General features: G+C 39.5%; 1 protein-coding gene across 1 annotated transcript in view; it reads right to left on the bottom strand.

Moving 5' to 3' along the window:
• Window positions 1-18,984, bottom strand: part of LOC102225754 (growth arrest-specific protein 7) — a 58,237-nt gene that overhangs the window by 19,085 nt on the left and 20,168 nt on the right. The window contains exons 2-5 of the mRNA XM_005811168.3: window positions 16,156-16,273; window positions 7,006-7,083; window positions 5,993-6,081; window positions 4,108-4,161 (exon numbers count right to left, since the gene is read on the bottom strand). Coding sequence (XP_005811225.1) covers window positions 4,108-4,161; window positions 5,993-6,081; window positions 7,006-7,083; window positions 16,156-16,273 — 339 coding nt within the window. The remainder of the gene's footprint in view (window positions 1-4,107; window positions 4,162-5,992; window positions 6,082-7,005; window positions 7,084-16,155; window positions 16,274-18,984) is intronic.

Below are 18,984 nucleotides of genomic sequence, written 5' to 3'. Positions count from 1 at the left end.
CTTTCCTCAAGCAGCTCAGATTTTTCCACCACTATTTTTCCACACATTTGTTTTATTATGTAACACTTTGTTGGTTTCTGACCACTGAACTCTGACATGTAGATAAAGTTTACTTATTTACTCACTTAATAAACTTTACATGAACACGCCTGTATGCAGCACTCTGCGAAAAGCCAGTTTCTTTAAACTTGTCTTTCTACCGGAGAACTGTCAAGTCAGCAGTTTTCCCATGATTACAGTCAAAACACAGCAGTCTATAATTTTATAAAAATATTTCCTCTTTAATGTGGAGGTTTACAGGGAAACTGAATTTTGAGTTTTTATGAGCTGTAAACCCAAATTCTAGACACTAACAGAAATGAATGCTTGGAAAACACGACTTTTAAGTGTTATTAATCTATATAACATTTTAACTTCACTTTTTTAAAGTTTAATTTCAGAAAGAAAGTAACTTTTTGAAGATATTCTGACTGATTGAGATGAATGTATACATGTATCTTAATATAGTTTGCACTCTCGCTCTGCAACCAGGACACACCAAAACAGAGAATGATTTAAATGCGACACAGCTCTCCTCTGTTTCCCGTTTTTATTCATCTTAGGGAAGGTATTTTCAGTGTGTGTCGCGGTGGTGTTCTGACACAACACTGTGAATTTATCAACCAACATCCTGAATTACATAATATTGCTTTTTAAATTGTCCTGCAAACGTTAACAGCAGTTTGTCAGTTTTCTTCCCCAGAGTCACCAGCGCTATACGTCTGATCAAAATGTGGTTGCAATTACTTCGTCTATCACATGCAAAAAGCATAAATAACTGCTTTCAATTAAACCACGGAGGAGAAGTAAGTTTCAGTGAGCTGCAAGTTTACCCAAAATATCGCTAAGGTTGTTTTTTTTCTTTACGTCTTTTGCGTCGGAGGCGTCCAACAAAATATCCCCCAGAAAAAACAGAAAATGCATCTTCATAACCACAACTTCTGTCTTTCTCAGCCTGCAGGGAAGATGCACAGCTTTGTTTCAACAAAACGTAAGTGGCAGCCCGTTGGCACAGCCTCTCTTTGCAGAGGTAGCTGGTAAGCAGAAGTCTGCTGATGACTTTTCCAGAGGCAATATTAAAACTGCCATGGAAAGAAAAGGAGTAAAAGGCCTCTTTTCCAAGTTTACTTTGGAATATGTGTTATAATTTCTCAGAGGGAAACGCCTCCTCAGTAGAGGTAAAGGGTTAGAGTGTCAGAAGGGCTTTAAACAAAACCCCTGCTTCCTTTTGTAAAGATCTACAAATGAGAGGCTACATTTGTTTGACACATTCCTTGATGAACAAAGGCGATAAGGAGCATAAAGAGTGAGAGTCATTGATTCGAATTATCCCCAAATTTCTAACATAACATCCAGCACCCATTCCCGTTGTGACAATTAAACTACAAACTTAAATGCACCTTATTGATATTTTATATGACAGAAAATAAAAAGTAATCTTAAATATTATTTTTCTTTTAGCTTATTTTTCTAAATCCGAAAAGCGCGGGGTGTCCCAGTGCCAAGGCAATTTATTTGGTGTATGTAAACTTCTGGTTTCAAATGTAACTAATTTATGAATCTCGGTTTGATGAATTCGTTTTTTAAACACCTAGTCAAAACACAAAGCCAACACTGCCACTAGGTGGCAGTAATTCACCAAATTGGTTCAAATTGTAACATAATTTGCTACAAAGTAGTGTTTTCCTTTAAGAAAAACTTACCAAAACAACTCAAGAAGCAATCCTGTGTCTGTTTCTACTGTCTGACTTTGTTTTTGTTTTTTAATATGAGCGAAGAAAGTACAGCATAAACCATGATGTCAAAACTTTTGTTTTACGTGTTCATATTGGGTTGAAGAATAAACTTTTCTAAATTTTCACTCCTTATCCACCTATGTAATCTTATATACATACTTATAATAATAAAACCTATCAATATTGTATCTATTTAAGTTTAGCTACAGTGGTTGAAGATTTATTATTTCTATCAATTTCACCAAGAAACAAAACTAGCGTCAACACAAAACACACAGACAATAATTGTCTAATAATATTACATGTTAAATCCAGCAATAATCATCTGTCTATATGATCATCTGAACAGTTTAATGTTTGGACTTAAGTTCAAACCTAAGTTCAATATTCAAATGATTCCACACACTGACTCCACTTACTGATACACAAACTAAGTGGAGACTATGCTCAACAAAATACCAGCATCTTGCAGAATTAGCAAAACAGTTTTATAATTACAGCAGGTCAACAGACTCATTCTTCACTTGAGTTTTGTCTCGTAAACAACAATAAGAAACAGCCCAACTCACAAAACTGCTGCTATTGTTAGCACTTTGTGAGATGCTGCATACGCCTCTCAGATACATTTAGAATATAAAGTCTTAACAATGAACATGCTCTAAAAGCTGATGTGAGGAACTGTAATTACCACGTCATGGTTAAACTGCTAAATAAGCATCGACTGTGAAAAGTGTGATTGTCAGTCATTTTCCACAGTCACGTGTTGCTAGAGTGGGGCCTTGGTTATTAACCGAATAATTGGCAGAGATTTTCCAACTGCATGCTTGTTTAAAAAGCCCGTCCCCTCCGTCTGCAGCGGCTGCATGTTCCAGTTGTCCACATGGGAAAGTTTCAGAAAGCTACCACCAGGTTCTCACCAGACGCTTCGCTGAACCAGCTGTGTGTATCTACAGCTGTGCGGCTACTTTTTTTTTTGTGCATTTGCAATTAGCACAAACAGAAGTGGCCTGAGGTGTTTTATGGCTCATGAAAATACAATACAGTGAGACTTTCATCCTTTTGATCTTGCTGGAAAGAGGCTTTCTTTGCACCTACCTCTCATGTGAAAAACAAACTAGACGTGGGTGAAGCATGGCTTCAGCCAAGGCTGCTGTGTGTACGTTACAGAAGCTGGTCCGTCTGTGCTATTTCGCTAACACAGGAGATCAAAATGAAAAGTGACTCCCATCACTCCGAACAGAACTCCCAAAGAGTTCTTTTAAAATAGCTAAATGAACCTTGTTGCTGAAATCCCAAACTAATTTGGTAATGTTAGTCATTTTTATCAGCCCACATGCCCAGACAGAATTTGGCAGGGGGAATCAGACATTTCGAACGGACTAAAATGCTGTCAGCTGTTGAGCGGTATGTGCGAACTAACTGCTGCCAATGGTCATGCGATGACTGTGAGATTCACACAGCTGGGCCTTTTCAGCATACCACATGTTGATGTTTAGAGGTTCTAAACAGAGTCGGAGGGTCGACAGCTCAAGTGTGAAAAAAAAGTGAAGTGCTCAAAATGTTCTGTTAAAACAACAAACTGTTGCTTAGACAAAGCTAATGTGCCACCATGAAGCAAGACTTTACAAGGCAACGGTGGACATGAATGCTTAAACTCAAGGTGCATTCACACCAGCCCTGTTTAGTCCGCTTTAATCAAACTCTAGTTTGTTTGCCTAGAAAGTCTTGTTTGTTTGAGGTGTGAATACGCAATCGAAGTCTGATGTGGATCAAAAAAGCGAGCTCTGGTCCGCCTAAAAACCTAGGTCTCGGTTCAGTTGAAGTGAACTGTGGTGTGGTTCGAATGCATACATGAATGCCAAGCGGACCGGAGATTGCTCCAAAAGCAGGAAGCGAACTATAGGGCATTCTGGGTTCATAGGCTCATTCCAAAGAGAAAAAGAAAAAAATATTACCAACTTCCTGCAGTCAATAGCTACAGACTTCCAACTTCATATGGCCTTGAAATTAGCTGAAAAACAATTCATAAACAGCTTAATTGAATCAGTTATCATGACCAAGTAGCTGCATCAAAGCCTTAGATCGGCAAAATGTTCGATGCAGTGCTGCCACTGGACTCTAGAGCAGAGGAGACGTGTTTGGCTGGATGATTAACTATCCCACTTTGTCTGGCAAACCAATAGATGAGTTTGGGTTTGGCAGTTTCCAGGAAAAAAATGATTGACTGAGTCCATTGTGCCAAGTGTATAGTTTGGTAGAAAAGGAATAATGGTGTAGAGCTGCTTTTCAGGAGTTGCTCAGTTAGCCATTTCTTCCAACCACCAAAACTCACCGTAACCGTTGTCTCCTTGTTCTGTTTCCTGGTCGGTGATGTTGATCCCGGGCTCTGCAGAGAGAAGAGGAACACTCCGTCAAAGCTCCAGTCCTCTGCGTCAGACATGACTGTGCGACACCAACACTCTGTCACTCCAAACAAACACGCAATGTGATCAAAGTTGTTTTCTATGCGTTGGCCGAATGAGTCCGACTAGTGCATTCTGTTCTTGTGCTGCCAATGTTTGTGTGTGTGGAGATAGTTCTGCAGAGCAAAGCAAAGAATAACTGCGCTCTCTCTCTTTTGTGCGGGAGTGTGCATATTTGTGTGTGATTTCAATCACTTCGGTAGAGAACTGAAATAAAGTATCTAGGTGAGTTCAAATGCAACAGAGATGTACTTTTATAAGGGCGTATTTCAACACCTAGTCTGTAACACCACAAAAAGCTGTCCGACATAAACCATTGATTCGCCAACAGGGTGTACCGTTTTAAATGGGTGCTGCTGAAATCAATTATGGATATTGAAGCAATAAAAGGGGGACTTTGAGGTTCTTCTCAAACCAACCGATACAGCTTTCAGGTTGGCAAAAGATATCGAGAAACTTGAGATGGACTGACCAATCACTGGTGCCGAGTCAGTGACTTCATTAGAAAACCCCATGGTGAAAGACCCTGGGGATCCATAAAGCACCTTAACGACTCTGGAGGTGCTGGGCTTTCTGCAAGGAGTCCCATGATGGCTGAATATTTAACTTCAGGAGAACCAGTTGAGTTTGTGTCTATTGAACATTGGAGGTTACAAAGACCTTTAAGGATGCCTGGTTTGTTGACGTGGATAGGACTCGAGAGCATGTCTTTTGTAGAGTCTTGCAGGATATTTTGGGAGTAACATTTGGTTTACATTGGCCATAATAAGCCAGACTTGTTCAAACAAAATCTTGGATTGCCACCAGGTTTATTTGGTCCAATTCTGTTGATGACGTTAATGAACAGAATTTCCAGGCAAAGACACTGAGCAAAAGATCTCAGATTTTGGATCTTCGCTTTTTAAAAATGATAAGGTCCTTCTGGCCTTCTTGACTAAGCACTTTTATTTGTAACAATCAATGGATTCTCTTTGGGGGGGAGAATAAAAAATGAGGCACTGGTTGAGGATTAGCACCTTCAAATCTAAAGGCGTAGTTTGAAGTTAGAAAAAGGTTGAGTACACTGCCTCTGCTTCCGGATTAGGTTACTGCCTCATGTGGAGGAGGTTAAGTTTGTTTTAGTAGTATTGAGTGAGAGCCTAACATTGCAAAGCTACCAGCAGGTCTAATTTGCAACTAACAGCTATAGGCATGAGCTTTGTGGACTGACGTTGCAGCTTTCCCAAATACTACAGGAGTCGCTTTTGGTCAGGATGCTCTCTAGATGGGTTACTAAGAAAAGTGTCTTGAACATCTCCTTGAGAGGCAGACCCAGGACTCACTGGAGAGATCTTTTTAGATCTGCACCCTGTAACTGAATGTATGACTATAAAGTAAGAAGAGTATGGAGACATTGACTGTAAGTGGTGGGCGGATGGTGTGTAATATCTCCATGACTACTAGGCTAATTATGATCAAGGGAAAATTTACTGTAGGAGGGTTTAATCAGCTCCTACAGCCATCAGCTTATTTATTTAATGAGGGGAAAGAGAGAGGCGGTTTAATCCTGACCAAAAAGAAAATCAAAGATTAAATGAGAGTGGACTTACAGAAAAGATTGCTGGACATAGTGGGTTTTAATTGCTATGATGAAACAGATTTCAAGGAAGCAGTTTAAAATAATTCAAATCTTGTCTTGAGCCTTTCTGAATTGAAAAAAATAAAACAAAACAAAGAAATGCCAAACACAAAATAACAAAAGCGATGAAGCTTTACCTGGGGCTCTATGCTGCTCTTCTTAACCAGGCTGTTGTGTGAATGGTCACCGTGATGCATGGGGCTACCGCCTGAGTGGAATCCATTCACTGCACGAATAAATGAGACAGAAAGGTGAGATGAAGAGTTACCAGGTTTTCCACACTGAAGACGAGTGGGTAAGTTTCAGTCATCAAGGTGTAATGTTAGTGATGATGACTGTGAAAGTCCAACTCTCACAGTCAGAATTCTGACTTGCAATTCTTTGTGATGGTTCAACGCCGAGTTCAGCTGAAACCACAGAAACCTGCTATATACGCAATTATGGACAAGCAAAACATTTACAAGCTACAGTAATGTAGCTGTCTAGCTAGCTAACATAGCCTTAACCAAAATAAACCCGCTTGTATAACAATATTAGCTACATTTCCAGAAGCAAATAAATTAAGCTAAAAGTGTGCTAAAACATCATGTACATTTGTGAAGTCATTTCTGCCTACATCCCCCAGAATGCTGTGCAGTTCTGGATCGGAGTGATCAAATATTCTATCAGATGTTTTGATATCAATCACATCTCTATCAATATATGTTATTGATTTATTGTCCTATTTCCTCGTGGGGTCAAATTCAATCTTTCACTCGTCACACTGTCCTTCTCTAAGCATTTGACTAGAAAGCACATTGTCGAAACTTTACCGTTCAGACTGTGACATTCTGGCTTTTTCTTCCTAACAAGGGAGATGAATGAGTGAATGAAGTTTGTTTCCGTATGTGGAAACATCCAGAGAACCTTCCTGCCTCTTTCTGCCCGTTCGCCTTTAGGAGCAGGGCCAAAGCGGGAGACAGAGGACTCCTCAGTTCCTCAGTTCGCGGCTGCAGATAAAGTTAGTCACAGGAAGTGTCTGTGTGTGGTGAGCATGAGCCGAGGCTTTGTGCCACCGTGGAATCTTAGGAGAATTCCCAGCCCCAGGGCACTGACACTTGAGGAAGTTGAAGTGAAAGAAACGGAGTAGAAGAGAGAGCAGTTAAGGCACCTGCTGGCAGAGAGTTCTTGTGTCGGATGGAGCTCTTGGGAGTCCCGGGGACGCTGGACGGCTTCTCCCATGTGGTCTCTGAGGGAAGGAGGTGGGGAGGGGGGGTAGAGAGTATAGGAAGTGTTAAGAAACAGTTGCAACTATTTGTGGGAAGGAATAAGAAGAAGTGATTCCATCTACAGATGCAAACTTGGCATTTCTTGCAGATGGTAATAATAATAATAATTTTTAAAAAACACTCAGACTTTTCTTTCCAGCCAGTACATAATCACTTAGGAGTAATAACTTTGATATCTAAATTATATAAATTCAATTCAATTCACTTCAAATATTCTTTAGTAATCCTAGAGGAAAATTAACTCTTATAACTTGTATTATCGAAGTTTCTTCAGAGTTGTTGTAGTTGGTGTGGGCTGAAAGAAGCTCCTGTAGCAGTCAGCATTACAGTGCATCTCAAGAAGCCTCTGACTGAAGACATTTTTGTTGTTGTTGTTCATCCTCTCATTAAGAGGATGCACAGAGTTTCATGTGCTTCATAAAATTATGTTTATGTGACAGAGGAACACAGTAAGTGTAACATTTTCACACCTGATAATCTGGCAGACTCGGTTCGAGTGGCGACCAAAATTGCAACAGTTGTTTCAGCTGGTGCACTGCACTGTGTGAAGCAATCCAAACTCTTGGAAAAACAAGTTCACCCCCTCGCCTGTGGTGGCACTGCACCAAGAACCACTGAAGGAAACAACATGAAAACCTCTGAAGAAGACTTGAGCGCAACATCCTTCATTACGAAACGTAAACAAAATGAAACTTTGTCAAATTTTATTGTATTGTAGAACTTAATTTTTGTCTTTGCCATTTCTACTACTAGTGCTAGACTCACACGTTTGTTCAGGTTTAATTTACCCAGAATGCCTTGCACTTTAATCCACCTCCAGCTGTTGGAGGAGTCTCCAGTCTGCTTGGCATTCACATATTCATTCAAACCACGGCAAAGTTCACTTCAACCGTACCGAGGTTTGAAGGCGGCGCTTCGAAGTTTGATTATGGATCCACAGCTCTCCAAATGAACTCTAGTCAATCAATCAATCAATCAATCAAATTTTATTTGTATAGCACATTTCAGCAGCAAGGCATTTCAAAGTGCTTTACATCATTACAAACACAGAAACACAATGCAACATAGAATCAATAATCAAAACACAGCATTAAGTCAAGTTCCATCAATAAATTTGTAATTGATTACGTTTCAAATACAATTCTAAACAAGTGGGTTTTTAGTTGAGATTTAAAAGAAGTCAGTGTTTCAGCTGTTTTACAGTTTTCTGGAAGTTTGTTCCAAATTTGTGGTGCATAGATGCTGAAAGCTGCTTCTCCTCGTTTGGTTCTGGTTCTGGGGATGCAGAGCAGAACCAGCACCAGAAGACCTGAGAGGTCTGGAAGGTTGATGCAACAACAGCAGATCTTTAATGTATTGTGTTGCTAAGCCGTTCAGTGATTTATAAACTAACAACAGTATTTTAAAGTCTATTCTTTGAGCTACAGGGAGCCAGTGGAGGGACTTTAAAACTGGTGTTATGTGCTCTATCTTCCTGGTTTTAGTGAGAACGTGAGCAGCAGCATTCTGGATCAGCTGCAGCTGTTTAATTGATTTGTTGGACAGACCTGTGAAGACGCTGTTGCAATAATCAATACGACTGAAGATGAACGCATGGATGAGTTTCTCTAGATCTGGCTGAGACATTAGTCCTTTAATCCTGGAAATGTTCTTCAGGTGATAGAAGGCCGACTTTGTAACTGTCTTTATGTGGCTCTGGAGGTTCAGGTCAGAGTCCATCACTACTCCCAGGTTTCGGGCTGATCGCTGGTTTTCAGTTGTAATAACTGAAGCTGTGTATTGACTCTAGATCTATAACTCTAGATCGTTCCTCTTTAGGTCCAAAAATAATAACTTCAGTTTTGTTTCTGTTCAGCTGGAGAAAGTTTTGGCACATCCACACATTTATCTGTTCTAAGCATCTGTTCAGTGATTGGATGGGGTCAAAGGTCACCTGGTGACATCGTAATGTAGAGCTGTGTATCATCTGCATAGTTATGGTAGCTAATATTATTTCCTGTTATAACCTGAGCTAGTGAGAGCATATAATTATTGAATAAAAGGGGCCCTAGGATTGAACCTTGGGGCACCCCACATGTGACCTTTGACCTCTTTGATGAGAAGTTTCCAATTGAAACAAAGAAATCCCTGTTCTTTATGTAAGATTCAAACCAGTTAAGCACTGGACTGGAGAGTCCGACCCAACTCTCCAGTCGATTATAAGTTGTTTTCCTGACTTTATTTTTGTGTTTTAATAGTGTGAAGCACTTTGAACTGGCATACTACTGAAATGTGCTATACAAATAAACTTGATTGGTCGATTGATTAAAGCGGAATAAACAAGACTGGTGTGAATGTCCTCTAAAAGTGCAAGGCCTAGATAAATAGTTTCCCAAAATCCACATTCGTTTTGTATTAGAATACATTCCTGTTATTCTGACCGGCTCCACTGATCCCACTTAAGAAAAGCCTGGTGCATAATGTATATCACCATGCATGTTTATGGTGATATACAGAATTTTTGTTGTTTTTGGCCACACATGTCATGTTGAATATAAGCCAAAATGTTTTGTTTTATTTGCATCGGACCAGAACAGCCATCTCCAACATGTCTGCTGTGTGTCTAACATGTTCTCTTCTAGCAAGTCTTCAAAAGCTCATCCAGCGTTACCATGGCTGCTTCTCTGACTAACTCTCTTAATAAACCACCTTTCAATTTAGGTTTACAGCCAAGTAAACCGGATCGGTGCCAGTAGAGATATTCATAACCTAACCTATAGTCTGCTTCAGAAATGCAAGCACAACATTTTTAGATTTGGATTTGTGGAGAAAACGTTTCCCCCCCCTCTGTTTTATAGTTTTGAGCAACTCTTGTGTTGACGTGTCACATGAAATGTGAGTAGCTTTAAAAAGAAAGCAAAAAAGACAAAGTACGAATGTGAGGAGAGCTGTATACCTGCTCTCATCAGATATACAGATGAGAGCAGATATACAAGTTGCTGATAAATAAAGAGAGAAGAACGAGATAAGCTGCTGGACGACCTTTGCGGAAATGGAAACCTTACATAGCTCCAAGTCAGTCTTAAATAAACAGACTAGATCATAATGAAATTCCTGATGTTACAGGAAGCTTTTTATGTCGTTTTTAGTGCAAGACCTCATTTCTTTGGAACTATCTCACCTCCCAATTAATCAGCTGAAGCCATTTGTGGGTACTGTAACTCAAATCTGTGCTTCGTGTCAAAGTTCCAGCTGCAAAAGACTCATAAAAGAGAAGAGCTCTCTTTTACTTACTTCTCTCTGGCTATTCTTGCTTTGACTAGGGCTGGGGAAGACATGCGAGGAGCTTTTATTGAATTAGAGCCTTTTGGCTACTCTGCTCTATTTATCCCTGCTTAGCAGAGAAAGGAAGCAGCTGAGCCAAGCCCATCAGCTCAAATGACACGGGCGGAGAGGGTTTAACCGGCAGCAGGCTGTGTGACTTCAGGCAGGATGTACAGCATTAGGCCAGAGCCTCTCCTCACAGGCCACATATGCATCAGTTACTCCTCTCTCTTCTCATAAATCCCGATCGATATTGAAGAAAACACTGGATAATACTGCTGAAATATATTGTTTCTTATTGGATAAAGAAAATTGCTTTATTAAAATCTTTTCCCTGTACACTGGATACAGATGGTGGGGCTTCATGAAGAGCCTATCTGACAAGTTTGAATGGAAGATTTGAGTCTAGAGGTTTTGCATTCAAATTTGTAGGCCTGTCGCAATAAGTAATAAATCGATTAATCGCACGATAAATTAAAAACGACATTGATCATTTGCATTTGTTTGATTTAGAGTTTTTCTCTTTCCTCTCTCTCTTGGCATCAAAAATTATTTGGATGATGAGACGGACTCTCTGCTCGCTTACGAAACATTCTCTGCTTGCTTCTGGAACAAAAAAAAGGAAACAAACACACCCAGTAAAACGCTTTTATTCTATTGGCTTACAGGTTGCCAGGCGACGGTGCATTTTTGTTCCAGAAGCAAGCAGAGAATGTTTTGTAGTCCGAGCAGAGACTCTGTCTGAGCGTGAGAAGAAGTTTTGAATACAATCATTACAAGTTTTGAGAAGACGTGAAGTCCTGCTTTCAAAATAAAAATGTAAGCAAAAGTATTAAAAGTTTTGAGAAATAAATACATGAAATCCTGCTTTGAGACTGAAAATGTGTGCTCTTGGATTATGGCAGAAAAATTCCCCCAGTCTCTTACGGAGAAATTCCTGAAAAGTCGTATGACTAAAGGAAATCTAAGCCAGAGTATGCCTAGTATATGTGATTTATATGGTATGAATTCATAGTAAAGATAATAAAATTAGAATTTTGAATTTGCTTTTTACTCTTAAGAGGCACGGATTTCTTTTCTATGTCCAAAATTTCCACATTTTGCAAACATGATCTTTTTCCACTCAACAGCCGACCGAAGAAGACTCGATCTCCGCTCACCTACCGCATCGACTTATTGTCCACCGCACAGCCTGAGTAACGGGAAGCATCCCTTATTTAGGATTCAAGAAGCAGGGGGGAAAAATGACCTAGTTAGCTCTAACTGAGATATATTTTATTCATAACCATATGACAGAGGTCTCTGATGCTGCCTCCTGTTGCTCGTAGTGACAGAAACTCATCCACTCTGGCAAGGAAACAGGAAAAAGACTCAAATTTACGCTTTGGGTTTTTAAAATACATACAGTACAGACCAAAAGTTTGGACACACCTTTCTAATTCAACGGGTTTTCTTTATTTTCATGACTATTTATAAGGCAATAAATCCCACTTATTAACCTGACAGGACACACCTATGAAGTGAAAACCATTTCAGGTGACGACCTCTTGAAGCTCATCAAGAAAATGCAGAGTGTGTGCAAAGCAGTAATCACAGTAAAAGGTTGCTACTTTGAAGAAACTAGAATATAAGGGCTATTTTCAGTTGTTTTACACTTTTTTGTTTAGTACATATTTCCACATGTGTTATTCATAGTTTTGATGCCTTCAGTGTGAATCTACAATGTCAATAGTCATGAAAATAAAGGAAACTCATTGAATTAAAAGGTGTGTCCAAACTTTTGGTCTGTACTGTATACCTCAACACCTTTCCTGATCAGTTTGTCAAATATATCATGAAAGACTGCCCAAGTTTTTGAATAAACATAAAATTGGATGGATTTGGTGAGGTGTGCGCATACCGCAATCCCACCAACACACCACCTCAATCAGACTGGGACAAACGGAGACTGTTAGCAAACCCCAGCACCCTGCAACACAGGAAGGAAAAAGTCAAAGAAAGAAAGAAAGACAGACAAGGACACGCAACCCTCACCCACCCACGCTGCTTTGTTACCATGGCACTGTCATAACACAACACACACAGAACAGTAATAAAACTGAACTTTAGAGTAACAATGGCAAAGACAGGTAAAAATAAAAAATAATATTAGAGTTGCTATAAATATCAATTGTTGGAGGGAAAAGGTTATCAGCGCTGCGCGGCTTTGCTAAAATAAACGTTCTAAATGTACCCGAGCTCGGCTCACCATCTTGCAATGGCGACAGAAGGAGAGAGAAAAAGCTTCGCTTCATCTTTCTGACAGAACCTCGGAGCCACCTAACCATATCCTCAAATACGAGGAGGAAGACGAGGAGGGAGTCCCCTTGCTCTCGTGCCTGGGTGGAGCGCCGAGCCAATTTTAAACCTCCATCTCTCATCTTTCAAGGCCACAACCCCGACCGCTGCCACCACGAAGAGAGACGTACAAGATGCGAACATCCCTGACGGGGAAATGGTTACGGTCTTTAAAGAACCCTTTGCCACAATCCCAGCTAAAGAGGGTGGACAGGTGCAATGACATGCTGCGTAAACAAGCCACGCTGGTCCCGTTTTCATTGCCCTTGAGAGACGAGGATTCAGTTGGAAAAGTGCCCGACGCACATCCCCTAAATTTCTAAATTCAAATTAAATGGAAACAAACTGACTGGGAAAGTGTTGACGTGAAAATTGGCGACTTTAGGACACCAAATATGAAGCTCTTAAAAGTGAGTCAGACGTAGTGTTCTGCAAAAGCACTTTGCCTTTCCCTGAAACCTCGTCACAAACTGTTAAGTCCATGTTCAAAAAATGCACTAAAGCTGCTCCTTCTGTTATTATTTCTAACCAATAAAATAAAGGATGACGCCTTCGCAGAACAGCTTTAAAGAATTTGCAGTTTTGTGAAGGACACTTCCTTCCTGCAGACTTTGAAACAGAGTTGATGCAAGTAAGGCCACGCACCAAAAAAAAAAGCACTGAAATGAGCAATTATCACACCAATTTCAAAACTACGTTCTTTGGTGACCTTCAAAGCAAAAATCGGATTCATTTAGATTTAGGTTCCGTTAAATGAACATAATGTGTGAAGACTTTTCCTACTGATACTAAACAGTCAAAATAGTTGAGCCACCTACCACTCACAAACATTCATTCAAACATTCAGAATATTAATAAACAAACAGCGTCATGAAGACCAACAAACATAGGACACAGGTTGGGATAAAGTTGTTGAGAAGTTTATTAATTGTACACTCTACAAATCTGTCCTTTGTGGGTGATTGGTACGAAGAACCCCATAAAAAGTCACATTTCATGTTCACCACTAGCCATAAAGGAGACAGGAACTATGTTAAAGAAAGCTCTATTCAGATGAGACCTACTTGAAACATGGTGGTGCTCAAATCATAACTTTACTTGACGGTAAATCTAGAAGCTTTGACACAGTGGGGTCGGTAAGGGAGTGGCAAGAGGTCTAGGTAGGGTGAAGTATCCTCAGCCAAGTATGTGAAAGTATGTGGAAATAGTCCACAAATCACAAAATTTGGAAGAAAACAAAGGCAAGATTTAGGTATAAAAGTCTCATTTAGTTAATTTGTGATTGTGTCATTTATTTGCACTATTTCAGTCTTTAATAACCATAATTTGCACTTAAATTTCTACATTTGTCAGTCTGATGACATCATTTCTAAATGTCAAATCAGGTGTTATGACTGTACAGTTACTCAGTACTTGACAGGTCTCTTTCTAACATTTAAAGGAATTTATTGGATAGCTACTATTTACCTTTACTTGAGTAAAAAAATATGTTGAAGTATTGCTACTTTCACCTAGGCTACAAGAGGCTTCTGAACATAAGTATGTTTTTAAAGATGTGAAATTTGAGGGGGCAGTTGCCCCCTTCTTGCCTCCCTGTAGCTCCGCCCCTAGCGGTGATGCTTGTTATCAGCAGGGAAGGAAAATATGGTAAGAGTTGATGGGAAGATGGGTGGCGCTTTGGGCAAAACTCAAAGAAAACCTTTTATAGGTTCTAGAAGACCAAAGGCAGATGTTCACTTTTCAGCAGGCCCGTGACCCCAAACATAAATTCAGATCTACCGCAGAATGGTTCAGATCAAAGCATATTTAGTCACTGACAACTTTCTGTCTGATCTGACTACGATTGGGGAAAAAAAGATTAGCAATAATTTCACTTTCTAGAGAAAGAAAGGTGGTAGATTTCTATCAAGTGTTTTCCCACAATGAAACGTGGTATTTCAGTAGCAAAAGAATCGCTGAAAGTAAGATATTCTTAGCTTCCTCCTCAGCAGTCATGCACTACTTAGTGACAGTCAATCAGATAAAATCTCAATACAATACATTGAAGTTTATGGTTGTTATACGAGAAAAGGTGTAAAAGGGGAGGAAAATCTTTTACAGTCCACTGAAGGCCCATCATTCTACAACTCTCTTTTTTAGGATATGGTCTGTTATCACCTTGAGACTGGTAGCACTGCATTCTCGCTCGTTCGAACAAGAGTTGCCAAGTCAAGAAATGACTGCCATCAGTCAGCTTTTACAACACGGCCACGCAAGGATAGTAAAGGCAGACAATAAAGCAGGGAATTCTGCAATGGTGGTGAACTGAGGAGGGAATTAAACCATCTCCTTGCCAATATGTCCGTGAATGTTGTGTTCAGGGACACGACTGCTGATCATGGAGAAAGAAACAAGCAGCAGTACTGGCAGACCGACAGACAGAGAGCAAACAACCTAAATGCAAAAAATCTATGTCGTTCATCACAATACAGCAGTCAGTAGACGTTCAAACTCAAAGAAAGGGTCATGGTGAACTATTTAAATGAATCAGTTCATTTTAATATGACTGAACGCCATTGAGTTTAGAACAGTGGTTGTAGTTTAAAACACTGCAATCCATTCAATGAAGGATTTACAGCCTGATCTTACAGGCACATCTAAAGAGAAATTTGAATTTTGTTCACATTTTTTAATTGTGAGAGGAGTAGGGATAAGAAATGTTTCCCGGAAGCTCTGGGATAGGACTGTGATGTTTTACAATGTAATGTTTCCTTTCTAAGATAATAAAAATTGTGTTGCAAAAAAAGTGAATTTTGTTTAAAAAATGTTTTTAAAAAGTTTGAAATTTTTTGGCACTCATGTCAGAAAGTGAAGCTCATATAACATGTAGAGTCATTACACACGCAGCAAAAAATATTTCAAGCCTTTATTGCATACAATAAGGGATTATTTTTACTGAATCTAATGAATTGAGTGACAAAATATGTTGAACTTTTTTGTAATATAAATTTTTTTAGATGTAACTGTAGTATTTAATCTAGTTAGAGGTAGTGGGAGGCAATAATTGCCCCATGAAAGCTACCCCAATGCATCCACGCTGTTCCAAGGCATTCTGAGGTTTGTAGTTTTAGTAATGCATGCAATGTATAGCAACACTACTTATAGTGTCACCTTCCTAAAATAATGGCTAGGCGGGGGTTTTTTTTGCCAAAAGTGATATGTATTTTTTTTTACCTTAATCATCTTTTGGCAGGAAGGAAGTGATTTTGTCAAAGTCAACATAACAAGTACAAGAAAAATTTAAAGAAACAACTTAGGCCATTGTTTTAGGAAGATGACGGTATTTGAAAAAAAAATTTTTGCAGTGCAACTATGAGGCCGACTAAACGCAGTGCAATATCAGTTTCTCTCACCATTGTTTGCGGTGTTGACATAGTACTGTTTCCCTTGCGGAGACATGTAGCATTTCCAGTGAGGAGGCAGAGGCTCTCTGATGTCCTCGACCGGCAGCTGACTCAGAGACGCTGTCCTCTGTTGACAGAGAGAAGCAATAAATGTTAATAATCAGGAAAAGGGCTCATCAGCAGCGTGCTAGCTGTGAGACAAAACATTTATTTCCCAAGTGTGCGTCATCACCGACATAAACCGCTGAAGACAAAGATGTGAAAGAAATGAAAGAAACGAACGTCGGTAAGGATCCTGCGCAAAATGTGCAGCACTGAGTTCAGCCAGGATCTCATTTTCTCAAGTGTTTCTAAAGTAAAATGACATCATGGTGGAGCGGGCTCTGCCACAAAAAGAACAACAAGCTGCAGCGGGAGGACTGAGACCCGCCGCGGCGGAGTCAGCATATGTGCACACGGTGAGCAGCTGAGCGCAACATGAGAGCGTGTATAGGCAAACTACGCACATCTGCTGCTGATTAGCAGGAAAACAATGGGTTGGAACCGAGGAACGCAGTGAGGGGATGCTCTTTGGAGGCCTGAGAGAGTCAGGATAACTTCCAGCTTCTGTCCAGCGAGCAGCGTTCATATCTGGCACGACAGGGTTCGTTTTAGGAGGTGCAAGTAAAATTTAAGCAGCCATTTAAATATAGAAGTCCTTCCCAATGTAGCACTTGTCTAAATACTCTTTTCCTCATTACTATGTTCAGACCTACTTTGTGGAATGTGTTGCAGGGATAATAAGCAACCATGTGTCAATTTTTGCACATGTAGGTTATGTTTTGTATGTTTTTGTTGATTTAAAGTCGTAATCAAGTCATAGTCCCTTGTGAAATGAACAACAACAGAATGAAGGCAAAAAGGTTTTGTCATCACCCACAGTGAAACTAGTCCTGTTCCACATGAGTTGAAGTGCCACTGAGCAAGGAAGAAGTCATGACTCCAAAAGCAACATAGTCGAATAATTTTCTTTTTTTATTTTTTGCAATTTTTGGAGAGATTGTCCTGTGCTACATTTTTTCACGGATCCAATATTGTTCAACATTGATCTACTGTTAATAAAGCCAGCGTTAGCCCCGTTTCTGTTTGGTTGCAAAAAACAAATGATATTGATTAAAATCCTGCTTTTTCCAGACTTTTTTTTTTTTATTAACATTGTCAGTTTTAGCTACATTACATTGGAAGCAATGGGGGATGCTGGGGTTGTGTTTGGCGGTTTCTACTGAAATGAGCAACTTTTCTTGAGAGAAACTTTCACCAACCAGTTTAAAAAGTTTTAGTTTTACAATGAAAGAAAAACACAGGGAGATATTAACAAAAGTCTATGTAGCTGTAGCATTGTTAGGCAAGAGGACAAAAAAATGGGACAACACGTCTGAAAGGTAATCTCCTATTGTCACTGTTAACTGGCAAGCTAGGTTTAGCATTGCAAAACAGCTAGCCCCTTGAAGAAGTTAGAAAAGTAGCTTGCTAGCTAGCTGCTAGTTTGAGAAACTATAGAACTGAATGTGCAGATAGCCTTGCTCATTAACTCAAATGAAGTAACATTTTCTAAGTTACCTGTGAGAAACACAACAAAATCCTTTGAAGCCAGATTTCAAGTTGGGAAAGTCCAACTTGCCGAGCAGAACCAAAATTAGCATTCAATATGGCTGCTTATAGTGAAAGATGCCTGCATGAACTGTTTAGCACTTTTTGTTTCTTAGTAAAACATTGCAACGTTCTGTAAAATATCTATTGGTAAACATGTCCCTTTTTGTGTTTGAATATGTACAATGGAGACACTTATAGATTCCTATTAATACTTATTGACAAAAAGCTAGGAAATGCTTTGGCTAATTTTGCTAAAAGAGTTCTAAGCTGAAACTTGGAATGAGACGCCATCAAACATCCAAGATTTTACTTTCAAAACAAAAAAAGAAGTACTTTTTTTTTTGGTGTTAAAAAAAAGACAGATTAGAACTGAATAGAGTAAGCAAACCCGTTCTCAGGGTAAATTATTGCTTCAGACGACCTCTGCTGTAACACGGGATTATTGAAACAGCACATCAATTTAATTTCATTAGATAACACAGCCCTTAGCCGTTGAACACATATCATTACTTCATCATCGTGTTTCTGTTGTAACCAAACACTATTATGTGCCGAGTTCAACCCAATCTGTCCCTGAGAAAGAGCTTTTAGAACCACAGAGACTGAAGCCACAACATGCTGTTGAGGCCAGGATGATACCCAACCCTCTCTGGACCCACAGGATGAGAGAGCAAGAATATGTGTGGGTTAAGACTGCGTGTAATTACACAGCATCCAACAACATCGCAGCAATGTTTCCTCTTTGATGGTCCCGGGGGCTGATGTTATATTTGTCAGTGGTCTGTTTTGGAAAAGAGGAACTACTCAAACCATCCACTAAAGTCCCTCTGCTGAAAACAATGGCTATGAATGAAACAATGAACAAACAACAAGCCATTAAAATAAATTTTAAAAAGCTATTTTAATTCAGGGAAGGTCACTGGATGAGATGAATGTGTTCTGGAAAAAAAAAAAGATGAAAAAAGGTTTTTGTAACTGTCAAACTAGTTACCAGACTTTTATTTGCAACATTTGTAATTCAAACAGACACTTCTAAGAATGCATGCAGAGAATCAGCTGGAGACCAGAATATGCTGGTAAATCAGGATAATGTGGATATTGAAAATTGATTGATAGACAGCAGAACAATATTAGTAAGGTGCTGAAAACTAATGTCAGAGGGACCCCATAAAGGATATTATCTCGTCACATAAAGACGAATTTAAA

This window comes from Xiphophorus maculatus, chromosome 10 (genome assembly GCF_002775205.1).
Source record: "Xiphophorus maculatus strain JP 163 A chromosome 10, X_maculatus-5.0-male, whole genome shotgun sequence".
Lineage (NCBI taxonomy): Eukaryota > Metazoa > Chordata > Actinopteri > Cyprinodontiformes > Poeciliidae > Xiphophorus > Xiphophorus maculatus.
Note: the sequence above shows the minus strand (reverse complement) of the source record. Positions and strands in the feature narration are given on the sequence as shown.